Below are 15,065 nucleotides of genomic sequence, written 5' to 3' on the forward strand. Positions count from 1 at the left end.
ATTTTCATTTCTTTTCACTCTGCTTCTTTCTATCTGCTTGATTCCTATTTTGTATCTGATTCTTCTTAGTAAATGTTTTTGTATGCAATACATAAATTCTGGAAAGAGAAAGAGAAAACAAAAAACTTGTTTAAATATAAATGTATGTTTTGATGGTTAAACAAACAATACATTAATATGTTTTAATGTTGCTAGTTGATGGTTTTATAAATTATTTCATTCACATAACCATTTATACTAAGCTACATTTTTTTTAAAAAGCATTTATGTGTGCATGTGTTCTCATGAGTAAAGTATGAATTATCTGAATTGACACAGATGTCAATATTTAGCTTAATTACCTTTTTTTGCTCTGTAATTCTCTGAGGATCAGATAAACTTTTTTTTTTTTTTTTTTTTTGGTTTGGTAATCCCATATTTAAAAAGCTATTTGTTCTATATATTTAGAAAAATTTCCACATGAATCTGGGAGGAATTTTTGAGAGAAAATAAAGAAATGTGGATTTCTTCTCTTTCTAATAATAGTTTTAAGCTGATTTGCTCATTCTATCCTTGATGTACGGTGTCTCAATATTACAAAAATAAACTATGTTTCATGTTAGGAATATAAATCCTTGCTACTCACTGAATTTAACGCAGTCTATGCACTACAGATTTTCCACTCCTTTATAAATACTGGTCTTTGACTTACTGAGGAAAAACAGGATTCACCATGCTAGAGTCTTGTTTCTAAATATGGTAGGTCCAATATTTAATTATGTTTCAGAGTTGGAGGCTTTCAGTTCAGATACTAGTGACACCTCAACATTCTGTTTGTTATACACTTTCCTTTCTTCAAGCTCCATTGAGTAAAAGACAGTCTGACAGCACAGAAAGAGCAATAATTATTACACTATGTTGTGCTTATGTAAGGATTTTATTGTTTTTTTTTTTAAGATTTTATTTATTTATTTGACAGACAGAGATCACAATTAGGCAGAGAGGCAGGCAGAGAGAGAGAGAGAGAGAGAGAGAGAGGGAAGCAGGCTTCCTGCGGAGCAGGGAGCCCGATGCGGGGCTCGATTACAGGACCCTGAGATCATGACCCGAGCCGAAGGCAGCAGCCCAAACCACTGAGCCACCCAGGCGCCCCAGGATTTTATTGTTTTAGTGATCACTTCTATAAGCAGTTTTATTGTCTATTACCAGTTGAAATTTATTTTATAGTAAATATAGAAAGTCTATAAGCAACTGTAACCTAGAAGAGGAGTGACCATGAATTATCTTTCATAGAAATGTATCTGAAAATATACCCAAGGACTTTTCAGGGATGATGACTATATGTGCAGAGAAAAATCTTGAATTAATACTAAGTTAAAATTTGAAAAACAATAACAGTAAAATAAACACTGACAATAATAAACAGGTCAAGCAAGGGCAACTTACTGTTGTGTGTTTTAAGAAATGAGAAGAAAACAAACAAACAAAAAAAAACAGTGCTCTGTTCTTGTTTGCAAACAAGGTACTTCTAGTTTCATAAGGTCTTTGGTTCTGTTAATTACCTTTCTCAAGAAATGTTAATGAAATGACACAATAGCCAGGAAAACAGACATAAAACAGTTTGGTTGGAAAAGGCTGCCCCATATGACAAGTTGAAAACTAAGTCTCTTTTCTTAGCAATCTGGAAAACTTAGAAAATAAATAATTTTCACACTGATTTTTCATGTAAACCCAACCCAATCTTGTGATGTAAGTGTATTTGCTCCCATTTCACCAATTACGGACATTAAGGAAAGGCATTCCATGCACCGTGGAATAGCTAGGATTAGGACTCAGATGTCTATTTTCTATTACATATTTTTGTATTCAAAAACTCCTATATTTAAGTGTCTTTCTGAATGTGAAAATGATGTAATATGAAAACAAGAGGTATTAAATTTAACAGAAAATAAACTGGAAGTTAAATCATGTAAGGTGCCACTATTTTTCAAATAGCAAGTTTGGCCAACAATGAAATCAAATAATGTATTTAATCTGTTCATACAGGGTAATGCATCCACTTGGACCACATGTTTTCATCTCTGCCTATCCCTTCAGGACCAAAGGTATCCACACGTCCTTGTAAGAGACGGTTATGAGGATATGACTGAGTAGATTATATATTCAAAGAAAATTGTTTTTAAAACCTATAAATAAAAATCGAAATGTCGGCCGTGCCGTCAGATTTACATTTTTACAGGATTCAGATGGAAAATGTGACTCAAGTCACCACGTTTATTTTGATGGGCTTCACAGATGATTTTAAGCTGCAAGTTTTCCTATTTTTACTATTTCTAGCAATCTATCTTTTCACTCTGGTAGGAAATTTGGGAATGGTTATACTAGTCATTGGGGATTCGCGGCTCCACAACCCCATGTACTATTTTCTGAGTGTGTTATCATTTCTGGATGCCTGCTATTCCTCAGCTGTTACCCCCAAAATGTTAGTCAATTTCTTATCAGAGGATAAAACCATTTCATTTCTTGGATGTGCAGCAGAGATGTTTCTCTTTATTACTTTTGGGACCACGGAATGCTTTATTTTAGCTGCAATGGCATATGATCGCTACGAGGCAATCTACAACCCTCTCCTGTATTCTGTTAGAATGTCCCCCAGAGTCTACGTGCCCCTCATAATTTCCTGCTATGTTGCTGGTATCCTGCATGGTACTTTACACACTGTGGCTACTTTTACTCTATCCTTCTGTGCATCCAATGAAATTAAGCATGTCTTTTGTGACATCCCTCCTCTCCTGGCCATTTCTTGTTCTGACACCCACATAAACCAGCTTCTGGTCTTCTACTTTGCCGGATCTATTGAGATATCCACAATCGTGATAGTCCTGGTCTCTTATGGTTTCATTCTGTTGGCCATTCTGAGGATGCATTCTGCTGAAGGGCGGCGGAAAGTCTTCTCTACATGTGGCTCTCACCTAACTGGGGTGTCAATTTTTCATGGTACAGTTCTCTTCATGTACGTGAGACCTAATTCCAGCTACGCCTTGGATCATGATATGATAGTATCAGTATTTTACACAATTGTGATTCCCATGCTGAATCCCATCATCTATAGTTTGAGGAACAAAGATGTGAAAGACGCAATGAAAAGAGTATTTGGTAAAAACTGGTTTGCCCATAAAGTCTGCTTTTCACGGTAAGCATCAAATTGAAAGAAATTACGGCTGATGTAATTGTCTTCATATCAAAACACTATGAATAAATTGTTTTGTTTTTATTTATTGGTGTCTTTCTATTCATAATGGACATTTTTAAGTAAAGATCAGAGTCAACTCATTGCCAATGGAGTTTTTACACATGCAGAAATTGTGTCATCCTTTTGCTTCTCTGGACTGAATAAAGGGAAACCCATCTAAGACGGAGTGAGGAGGCCAGGAAGAGGAGCATTACACCCTACCACTTGTGGTCAGCAACAGAACAAATGGGAAGGGATGGGTCTTGTATTCCCAGCAGAAAGAATTCCACCCTTTACTAATCCTAGCAAGAGGAAGAGAGGTTTCCTCCTCCCCTGCAATAGTCCAGCCAATGCAAAACCACTGTTCTTGGAAATCTCAATTTAATCCAATAGACTTTTGCTTATAACAATCCTTCCCAGCTCCCCACTTCCTCTATAAAAGAAGAACTCCTCTCTTTTGTTATCTGGATTTGCCAATGTTTTTACATAGCCTGCATAGCCCAAAGTGCAATTCTCTGCTACTCTTGAATAAACCCATTTTATAAAGTAATCAGCTGTTTTATTTTTATGGTTAGCTCTCCTTAATCATATATGCACATAAACATGCATGCATATAAAATATCATGCTGATGCTGGTAGTACTGGTTTGCTAGGGCCACCATAACAAAGGTACCACAGACAGGTTGCTTAAACAACAAATTTTTTATTTTCTTTCTCTTCTGGATACGAGAAGCCTAAGATCAAGGTGATGCCAGGGTTGATTTCTCCTAAGACCTCCCTTCTACATTTGTAGATGGTAGTCTTCATTCTTTGACTTTAAGTGATCTTTTTTTCTCATGTCAGCATCTTAATCTCTTCTTCTTACAAGGTAAATAGTCATATTGGATACAACATCATTTGAAGTTAATTACTCCTCAAAGACCCTGTCTCCATATACAGTTATATTATGAAGTATTAGGGGATAAGATTTCAACGTACATTTATTAGGTTTATTTACAGGCACATATACACATACATACTCATGGAGACACATATGCATGTCAACTTTACATTAGGTTATATAGTATTATCTTTCATCTCCATATAACTCAGATTGGATAGGCACCCATAGTTGGAATTGTAAGTAAACATTATACTTTTTTCTGACTAACTTGAGCAAATATCACTTCATTCATAGCAAAACCACCCCTCACATAATCCCAATTCACTTTTCAAAGAGTCATTCGCATCTGATTCCAGATCAAACACTCTGCTCTAACCTTGAATCTGTGGTTGGCAGCAATCTGATCCCAGCCTGACTCTGGGTCCACAGAGAATGTGTTCAAGTGCCTGGTGACATTACCATATTCTTTTTTTTTTTTTTAATTTTATTTATTTATTTATTTTACAGACAGAAATCACAAGTAGGCAGAGAGGCAGGCAGAGAGGCAAGCAGAGAGAGAGAGGAAGGGAAGCAGGCTCCAGGCTGAGCAGAGAACCTGATGTGGGGCTCGATCCCAGGGTCCTGGGGTCATGACCTGAGCTGAAGGCAGAGGCTTAACCCACTGAGCCACCCAGGCGCGCCTGACATTACCGTATTCTTTGTGAGAATGTATTTCTCCCACCTTTATTATTTCATTCAGAGGATGGACATTGAATGCACTTTTACTTCTACATAGAACACAGAGACCAGGCTTTAGCATTAATCAAAATTATACTTAACCTCAAGAATAACAAAAGACATGAATAATTCAGGGTGAGATATAACCAGATGACAGACTTGGGTCTTGACACAACCAAGCCTCAACCCATCTTGACAGGTATCTCTACATGCTTGGTTCAGACTCAGCTTTGGCCCTTCTCCACCACGCTGGCATGCCACTACAGATGGCATCACTCCTCAGGGCCTGGGCCTGAGAACCAAGGCACAGAAGACAGTCTCTTCCATACACACCTTTAGCTCTGCTTTTGAAAGGCCTTATTTGCTCTGTAAGGATATATCACCTCCAAAGTTGATTAGAGACACACCTCGGAGACAATGTGGATTTAGTTCCAGACCACTGTAATGAAGAGAATATCACAATTAAGCAAGTCAAATGAGTTTTTTTTTTTTTTTTTTTGAGAGGGGGGAGAGTTCAGTCCTATAAAAGTTATATTTATACTATACTGTAGCTTGAGTGTGCAGTATCATTTGTCTAAAAAACAATGTTCATACCTCAAGTTAAAAATACTTTATTCCTAAAAAAATATGAACCATCATCTCAACTTTCAACAAGTTATAATCTTTTTGCTGGTGGAGGGTCTCGCCTCTGTGTTGACAGCTGCTGACTGATCAGGATAGTGGGTGGTGAAGGAGGGGCGGCGGCTGTGGCAGTATCTTAGAATAAGACAACAGTGAAGTTTGCTGCATTGATTGACTCTTCCTTTCATGACGGATTTCTCTGTAGCAGGTGATGCTGTTTGGTAGCATTTTACCCGCAGTGGACGTTTCCAAATTGGAGTTAATTCTCACAAAAACCTGCTGCTGCTTTATCACTAAAGTTCATGTACTATTCTAAATTCCTTGTTGTCGACTCAACAATCTTTACAGCTTCACCAGGAGTAGCTTCCATTTCCAAAGACCACATTCTTTGTTCATCCACACAAAGCATTTCCTCATCTGTTAGTTTGATCATGAGTTTGTTGCAATTTAATGACATGTTCACGCTGCCCTTCTAATGCTGCCTCTCTTGCTATTTCCACCACAGGTGCGTTCCTTCCTTCACTAAAGTCTTGAATCCTGGTACTTCCTGCACTAAAGGCATTGGGAATGGTGAGTCCTTTCTAGAAGGCTTTTCAGTTTATTTTGTCCAGATCCATCAGAGCAATCACGACGTATGGCAACTTTATCTTTACAAACCACATTTCTTAAATAATAAAACTTGAAAGTTGTCGTTCCTACCTGACCCATGAGCTGCAGAATGGATGTTGTGTTAGCAGGCACAAGAACAACATTAATCTTGCCCATCTCTGTCAGAGCTCCTGGGTGATCAGATGCTTTGACAATGAGCAGTCATGTTTTTTTTTGTTTTTTTTTTTTTTCTTAAAGATTTTATTTATTTATTTGACAGAGAGAAATCACAAGTAGACAGAGAGGCAGGCAGAAAGAGAGGGAGAGGGAAGCAGGCTCCCTGCTGAGCAGAGAGCCCGATGCGGGACTCGATCCCAGGACCCTGAGATCATGACCTGAGCCGAAGGCAGTGGCTTAACCCACTGAGCCACCCAGGTGCCCGAGCAGTCATGTATTGAAAGGAATCTTTTCTTTCTGAATAGTAGGTCTCAACTGTGGGCTTAAAGTATTCAGTAAAAACCATGTTATAAATAGATGTGCTGTCATCTAGGCTTTGTTGTTCCATTTAAAGAGAGGCAAAGTAGATTTAGCATGATTCTTAAGGATCCTAGGACTTTCAGAAGGGTAAAGAGGATTGGCTCAACTTAAAGTCACCAGCTACATTCACCCCGAACAAGAAAGGCAGTCTGCCCTTTGAAGCTTGGAAGCCAGGCATTGACTTTTCTCTAGCCATGAAAGTCCTAGATGGCATCTTCTTTCAATGGAAGGCTGATTCATCTACATTGAAAATCTGTTGTTGGGGCACCTGGGTGGCTCAGTGGGTTAAAGCCTCTGCCTTCGGTTCAGGTCATGATCCCAGGGTCCTGGGATTGAGCCCCACATCGGGCTCTCTGCTCAGCAGGGAGCCTGCTTCCTCCTCTCTCTCTGCCTGCCTTTCTGCCTACTTGTGATCTCTGTGTGTCAAATAAATAAATAAAATTTAAACCAAAAAAAAAAAAGAAAGAAAGAGAATCTGTTGTTGAGTGAGGTCACGGTCATTAACATCATAGCTAGATCTTGTGGATAACTTGCTGCAGCTTCTCTCTCAGCAGCTACCTCTTCACCTTTCACTTTGATGTTATGGAGACATTTTCTTTCGTAGGTCTCATGAACAAGCCTCTACTAGCTTCAGACTTTCCTTCTGCAGCTTCACTTCTCTCAGCCTTCGCAGAATTGAAGAGAGTCAGGGTCTTGCTCTGGGTAAGGGAGTGTTACAGCTGCTTTGATCATCTATCCCGACAAGTCAAACTTTCTCCACGTAGGGAGGAAGGCTCTTTCACTTTTTTATCATTTATTTGTATGTTCGCCAGAGAAGCATTTTTAATTTCCTTCAAGGACTTTTCTTCTGCATTTACAACTCAGCTGTTTGGTGCGAGACGCCTACCCGTCAGCCTATTTTGGCATTGACCATGCCTTCCTCACTGACCTTAATCATTGCTAGCTTATTATTTAAAGTGAGAGTTGGGTGACTCCATCTTTTAAATGAATACTTAGAGGCCATTGTAGGGTTTTTAATTGACCTAATTTCAATATTGCTGTTTCAGGGGATAGGGAGGCCTGAAAGGAGGATGAGAAACAGGGGAACAGCTGGTCAGTGAAGCAGTCTGAGCACACACAACATTTATTTGATGAAGTTCACTGTCTTATATGCATACAGTTCACAGCAAATTACAAATGTAACATCAAAGATCAGATCACAGAGTCCCATAACATTTGTAATAGTGGTGAAAAAAAGTTTAAATATTGCAAGAGTTACTAAACATGATACAGAGACATGAAGTGGACAAAGGCTACTGGAAAAATGGTTCCAAAAGGCTTGCTCAGTACAGGGTGGCCACAAACCTTCAACTGGTATAAAAGCAGTGCCTTGAGAAGCCCAACAAAGCAAAGGACCTAAAGAGAGGTGTGCCTGTACAGGAAGCTTGGTAGGGCACCATGTCCAGAGAGTTCCCGACTTCTTCACTCCAGAAACATGTTCTAAATATTGCCTTCACCAGAGGTATTCCAAAGATAAATGACCACAACCTCCTGACCTGCTTTGACATATTCCATCAGAAAATTTTAAAGGCCTTCCTCAGTTCAAATGCTTCAGATTAGTACTACTTGCTCTGTGGAGTCAGCTGAGATAAAAAATGCCTATAAGTTAATGTTCTGTCTGCCCAAAAATTTGGCAGTATTTTGCAGCTAAAGAGCTCATCCTCACCTGGGACTCCCCTCTGGTCAGGCTGGTCTCCTCATTCAGGAATTCAGGCTGAAGCTAGAAACCCCACCTTTCTCCATGGCGTTCATAGGACTAGGGACATCCTCCAGACCCCACAAGGGTTTTGCTCTTTTCAATAGCTTTTCTAGAATATTCCTATTTCTTTCATCCTTCTCAGACTGGTATTCCATACGTAGTGTCTAATACAACAACATGATAAAGCCACACATTTTAGAAAGAAATGAAATTCTGATGTTCATATATTGACTGAATGCAAAGTTTAGAATACCAGCCCTTTGCACCCCGATACCCATCCTTTCTTCTGCAGCTACAAACATCTTTCAGAATTTTAATATTCCAAACACGATAGACAACTTCAATCTTATTGGGGGAGGAGGCAGTTCTAGAGTTGACATTGATAAAAAATAAAAATGAAAGGTCCTCTGATATTTGTTTTGTTTTGGTAGCACTTTCACATGGAAGTTAAGAACATCTCTAAGATCTATTTTCTTAGGATATGTTTCTCTCTTTCTCAGAGATAACTTTTTTTGTTACAATTGAACACTATTATGACCTTGATAATTATTTCTTAATATATGTGTTTTTTTTTTTTCATTTTTCTATTTTAAGTTGAGGTTTTATGCCAGGGAAAATTGCAGAGAAGTTGTGTTATATGTACTCTCTCTTCCTTCTACAGGACTCTGATGATAAATGTAGCAGGGGGAAGCAGAAGGTGGAGGGGAGTAAAGGTACTCTGTATTTTGAAAGGAATATGATGGGAATCCTGGTGGGAGTACCCAAGGGCCTAGAATCATTGGTGCCAGAAGTTTACAAAATTCAGGATCTTGTAGAAGAAATGGTTGTGGAATGGTATTGTTTTATAAAATTTTGTTTCTTTCTTTTTTTATCTTTTTAAAAGATTGTATTTATTTATCTGAGAGAAAGTGAGAGGCGAGTGAGATCCCAGAGGGAGAGGAAGAGGGAGGAAACAGACCCCCCCACTGAGCAGAGAGCCAGATGCGGGGCTGGATCCTAGGACTCTGAGATCATGACCTGAGCCAAAGGCAGATGCTTAACTAACTAAGCTACTCAGGCACCCCAGATTTTGTTTCTTTAATGTTCAAATTTACTCTTTCCTGTCTTTCTGCACAGTTATTTCTTTGTCATTAAGACACTATAAAATTTATTTTAAAAAAAGGAAAAGAGGGGTACCTGGGTGGCTCAGTTCATAAAGTGGCTGCCTTCAGCACAGGTCATAATCCCCAGAGTCCTGGGATTGAGTCCTACATGGGGCTCCCTGCTCAGTGGAGAGACTCCTCTGAGAAAGAAAGAAAGAGAGAAAGAAAGAAAGAAAGAAAGAAAGAAAGAAAGAAAGAAAGAAAGAAAGAAAGAAAGAGAGAGAGAGAGAGAGAAAGAGAGAGAAAGAAAGAGAGAAAGAAGGGAAATTGCTGATTTTTCCTTCAAGAAGGGAGGAAGAGGTAAGACAAGTAACTTACACAGCCCAGAACAAACATTCTACAAAAAATTTGTTTCAATGACTCAAATACTTTTATCTGCCCCCACTTGTGTCCTCTATATACTTTTACAATCTATATATCTATATTGAATTTACAACCAAGTCTCCTAATTAACATAATAAAATTATAGGGGATTAGCTAGTATTGTAGACTAAGACTGGATTCTGGAACAGAGAGATAATGTGTCCCCCTTTTTCATATGTGAATTTAGTTTTAGGGAATTCGCTAATGAATCACCAATAAAAATCAATTCTGTAACACATCAACCCGACTCACTGCTGTTAGATTCATATCCTTCCTTTCTTTATGTGACGCCACCTGATGATTCTAATGCAATTGTTGTTCATGAGCAGATAAAATATCAGTAGTTTAGCCTTTGTTATTAATCATCCTTTCAATCTAACAAAGTTAATTAGATGTCTGTTATTTTTCATATAGTATGTTGGGGCTGGAGATATAAAAATGAATAATCTTTTTGTGAAACAGAAAATGTTGGCCATATTCTGGAATCCTAAAAAAGAGCAACAATAGCAACTTTTAATAACCTCTATGTGTTATTTTCACTATTTCAATACCAGAAATTAAGTTTAAAATTCATTTAATATTTAAAAATAACAGCCAAATTTATTTCACAGGAGATAAAAAGAATGATAGCACTTACATAAAAGAATTAAGAGTTGTAGCAAAAATTAGAGAAGCACCAGCATGAGTATATGGGGACTGTGATAAATAAGAAACAAGTTTTATAAAGTTATGTTTTTGAGTTATAGTACAATCCATTTCCAAGTGATAGTACAATCCATTTCAGTAGGAATTTTTTGAGTGCCACCATAACATCTTTATTTCTCAGACAATATATCATGGGGTTGAACGTTGGCGTCACAATAGTGTAAAAAAGAGAAAGAAACCTGTCTGTTCCTGTTAAATTACTGGACTTGGGGCTCAAGTACGTTGTGGTGGCTGATCCAAAGAACAAAAGCACAACCATGAGATGTGAGGAACAAGTGGAGAATGCCTTGGCTCGCCCAGCGGCTGATGGCAACTTCAGGATGGTTGAGATTATTTTCCCATAAGATCCAAGAATCAACATAAAAGGAATAGTGACCACTAGAAGAGCAACCGCATAAACCAACATCTCAATTATAAAAGTATCCCCACAGGCAAGCTTAAGTACTGGAGGTATGTCACAGAAGAAGTGATTCAAATGATTAGACCTGCAGAAGGGTAGAGAGAAGATCAGGTAGGTGAACCCTATGTGTACTGGAATTCCAGTGACCCAGCAGCTAACTGCCAGTTGGATGCAGAGCCTGTTGTTCATGATGAGAGGGTAGCGTAAGGGGTTGCAAATAGCAACATACCTGTCGTAAGCCATTGTAGTCAGAATGAGGCACTCAGTGAATCCAAACACCAGAAAGAAATACATTTGAGTAGCACAGGCCAGAACAGAAATACTTCTATTTGGTCTCCAAAGATCTGTTAATAATCTGGGGGCAGTGACTGACACATAGCATATTTCCAAGAAAGAAAAGTTCCTAAGGAAAAAATACATGGGAGTCTGGAGGGAGGGATCGACCTTAGTTATTGTGATAATGAGGCTATTTCCCATCAGAATAATCACATACATGATCAAAAACACTCCAAAAAGAAATCCTTGGAGGTCAGGAACATCAGAAAAGCCAAGCAGGATGAAATCCATTAATGGAGTCTGATTCCCTTGCAGAGGATTTTGTTCTGTGGATTCCATCTATAAACAAAATGATTTTGAGGCTTAGAATTCACTTCAATGGCTGGGCTCAGTTGCAGAATGGGACATATTAAATAGGCGATTTCAAATCCACTGACAAAGGATAGATATTGAGCTTTTTTGTTTTTTTTTTATTTTGTTTTGAATTTTTGATAATAAATGTCAAACATAATACCCTAAATTCCAGTAGATAAAAACAGAAAGTAATCAACTCTAATCTTCCTGCTAATATTAATAGTATATACAAATGAACAACACACCAAAACAGACAATAACAAAACAAAAGCAAAACATGTCAAATAGCCTATTCTCCTGTGTTAGTTAATACAGGACATTCTCTAATGAGAAACGTGTCTCCTTCCTTGTCAATCAGGTATCTAATGCACTTGTATGTTTTTCTACCTATCATCTTTTTTATTTTTTAATTAACCTATAATGTATTATTTGCTTCAGGGCTACAGGTCTGTGATTCATCAGTTTTACACAATTCACAGCACTCACCATAGCACATACCCTCCACAATGTCCATCACCCAATCACGCCATCCCTCCCACCCCCAAATCCTCCAGCAACCCTCATTTTGTTTCCTAAGTTGAAGAGTTTCTTACAGTTTGCCTCCCTCTCTGGTTTCACCTTGTTTCATTTTTCCTCTCTTTTCCTGTGATCCTCTGCCTTATTTATAAAATTCCACATATCAGTGGGATCCTACGATAATTGTCTTTCTCTGAGTGACTTAATTTGCTTCGCATAATAGCCTCTAGTTCCATCCACATTGTTGCAACCAAAAATTTGATTATTTTATGTTTGGTTTGATGTTTCCCCTGTGACCTGCATCTCACATAACCAGAGGTCAAGGTGGTCAGTAAGAATGCATAGCCAGGCCCAGCTCAGACCAGCATGGGATGCTCATTATCTGGGAAAGAGACTGAGACTCTGATCAGGCAAACAGGGAATATTGCCCACTGTCCATGATAGAAAACAATTTCATTTAAGATATCATACACTGTTATATTAGAAATCATGCATCATAGCAAGTCATAAGTTTAGAATGTAAAATAAATCATGTAAGATTTGACTATAATATGTCCTTAAACCTACCATGGCCCCCCAAATCTTAGTAATTCTGCTTATATTCTAAATGGTATGACTTTGGGGATGCCTGGGTGGCCCAGTCGGTTGAGCGTCTGCCTTTGGCTCAGGTCATGATCCCAGGGTCCTGGGATCAAGTCCCACATTGGGGTCCTTATTCGGCAGGGAGCCTTCCTCGAGCCTTCCTCTCCCTCTGCTTGCTATTTCCCCTGCCCTTTCCTTCTCTCCCTCTCAATCTCTCTTTCTCTCTCCCTCTCTATTTCTCTGGCAAATAAATACATCTTTTTTTTTTTTAAGATTCTATTTATTTATTTGACAGACAGAGATCACAGGTAGGTAGAGAGGCAGGCAGAGAGAGAGAGAGAAAGAGAAGCAGGCTCCCTGCTGAGCAGAGAGCCCGATGCGGGGCTCGATCCCAAGACTCTGGGATCATGACCTGAGCCGAAGGCAGAGGCTTTAACCCACTGAGCCACCCAGGTGCCCCAATAAATAAATCTTTAAAGAAAAATAAATGGTATGACTTTAGGAACAATTAGATAAGTTTAGGGTCTTTATAGGATAATTAAATAAGGAAAAGGAAAAATAAATTAGGCAAGAGAATTTGATCTTAGGGATCATATACCTGATGCCAGACAAAATGAAAATCCATTTTTGTGTACCCTTTCTTATCTCTGAGTTGCTGAATATATATAATACATATTATTGATATACACTATATTATTCATTTAAATGTGTATTATGAACATGCCAATTGATATACATTTTGTAGTATACATTACAGCTTCTGGTGGATAAGTAGAGTGTATTATGAATATAAAATATCCAGTTGACCCTTGAGCAATGAATGCACCAATCCCTCTCCAGGCAGTCAAAAGTCTGCATATAACTTTTGACTCCCTCAAAATTTAATTGCTAACATCAATAATCCATTAACTCATTTTTTGTATATGTATTATATGTTATATGTATCATCTACTGTATTCATACAATGAAGTAAGACAGAGAAAAGAAAATGTTGCCAAGAAAATCATAAGGAAGAGAAAACAATTATGGTGTGTACTGTAAATATCTGAGTAGAATGGATCAATGACGTTCAAGCCCATGTTGTTCAAGGACCAAGTGTGTTCTAAATACCTACAGCTGACTAACCACCAGGAATCACAGGGCTAAAGGCAGAGTAGACAGATCCCAGCCAGCTCTTTCAAGAATCAAACTTTTCGTCCGCCTAAGTTAGGTCTCTCTGCCATGCAGTGCACCTTAGACCCCATATTCCTTTTTGTGACCTCCATCTAGTCTTCATTAAGGCTAACCTGTGACCTTTTTCACAGATTGTCACATACTCTGAAACCCAGATTGCCATGGGTTTTGAAGTCTCTTTGTCAGTTTCCCAGGTTCCAAATTGGCCTTCCTTCCTCCACTGTATGGCCGCCCTTTCTTTTAAGACCTGATTCCTTTCACCTGTGACAGATCCCAGATGACCAAAATAATTTGCAATGCCTACTTTATATTTCCTTCTTCTCACTGATCCTAAATGTGTGGTTTATTAAAGGTAAATACTGAGCGTCTTCACTACAAAGTAGACTAAGGACACTAATGACAAATAAATGAGCTCAGTTTCCATCTTTACAGAGATTACAGATGGCTGGGAAAGTGCATGGTCTATGAAGAGAGAATTACAAGGTGTTCTGGGAGCACCAGTCAATTTCTTATGAATATGGTATCTAATCTAGTACTTCATTAGATTTTAAGGTATCAGAGAAATCATTTTGTGATTTTCACTTTTAAGTAAAAATAGTAAAGCATATCCCAGGAACAAAAAGGTCCTTGTGTGCTCCTCAGTTTCATATCCCAATAGCTAATCAATTTCTTGCATGAGTGAATGGTTTTTAAATATTTCTTCACGGGTAATGGCAAAATGAAGTTTTCCTACTGATCTCAGCAGTCATGTTGCATTCAACTAGATTCAAATTCACTGACCAAACAATCTCATGTTGAGTGACTTACAACAGAAATTAGGTATATGGCAATATGTCCTTAGTTTTATGACCAGAGTTCATTTTTCCTTGTTGGAAAGTATATGCTATAAAGATAACATGAAACCCAGGGAGCTGTCTTGAGGACTAAGCAGCTTGGATTGTATTAATCACTTTACTTAGACTCTATTACAAGTATCCTCCTCATTGTGTTTATCATTATGACATAAATTTATATATTTTTTTCTTCTTTTGAATTTTGCTCGTCTTCCAACTTCTCTGGAGTAGAGCTTTCTTAATCCGGGGAGGAGAGGTTGTATGGGGTAGTATTTTACAGGAAAACTAAGATTCACAGTAGACTCTTCTATGCTGGATAGATGCTAACATAGAAATATTAGTAAATAAAGAGTTGAAGATTTCATGTTAAAATTGCAAAAGGCCATTCATTGTTAATAAAGAGAAGAAATCAATTTCAGAAAAGAA

General features: G+C 38.1%; 2 protein-coding genes across 2 annotated transcripts; one reads left to right on the forward strand and one right to left on the reverse strand.

The window, feature by feature from the left end:
• The first annotated feature begins 2,183 nt into the window (after positions 1-2,183).
• LOC116599924 (olfactory receptor 5T1-like) lies at positions 2,184-10,144 on the forward strand. The gene is made up of 5 exons (XM_032359860.1): positions 2,184-3,172; positions 5,938-6,002; positions 7,162-7,259; positions 8,957-9,129; positions 9,994-10,144. The coding sequence occupies exons 1-5, from the start codon at positions 2,184-2,186 to the stop codon at positions 10,142-10,144; spliced, it is 1,476 nt and encodes a 491-aa protein (XP_032215751.1).
• Positions 10,145-10,527: 383 nt separating this feature from the next.
• LOC116599925 (olfactory receptor 10AG1-like) lies at positions 10,528-11,520 on the reverse strand. Its single transcript, XM_032359861.1, has one exon. It carries the CDS (start codon positions 11,518-11,520, stop codon positions 10,528-10,530), a length of 993 nt encoding a protein of 330 aa, XP_032215752.1.
• Positions 11,521-15,065: the final 3,545 nt, after the last annotated feature.

Source organism: Mustela erminea, chromosome 9 (genome assembly GCF_009829155.1).
Source record: "Mustela erminea isolate mMusErm1 chromosome 9, mMusErm1.Pri, whole genome shotgun sequence".
NCBI classification, from domain to species: Eukaryota; Metazoa; Chordata; class Mammalia; order Carnivora; family Mustelidae; genus Mustela; species Mustela erminea.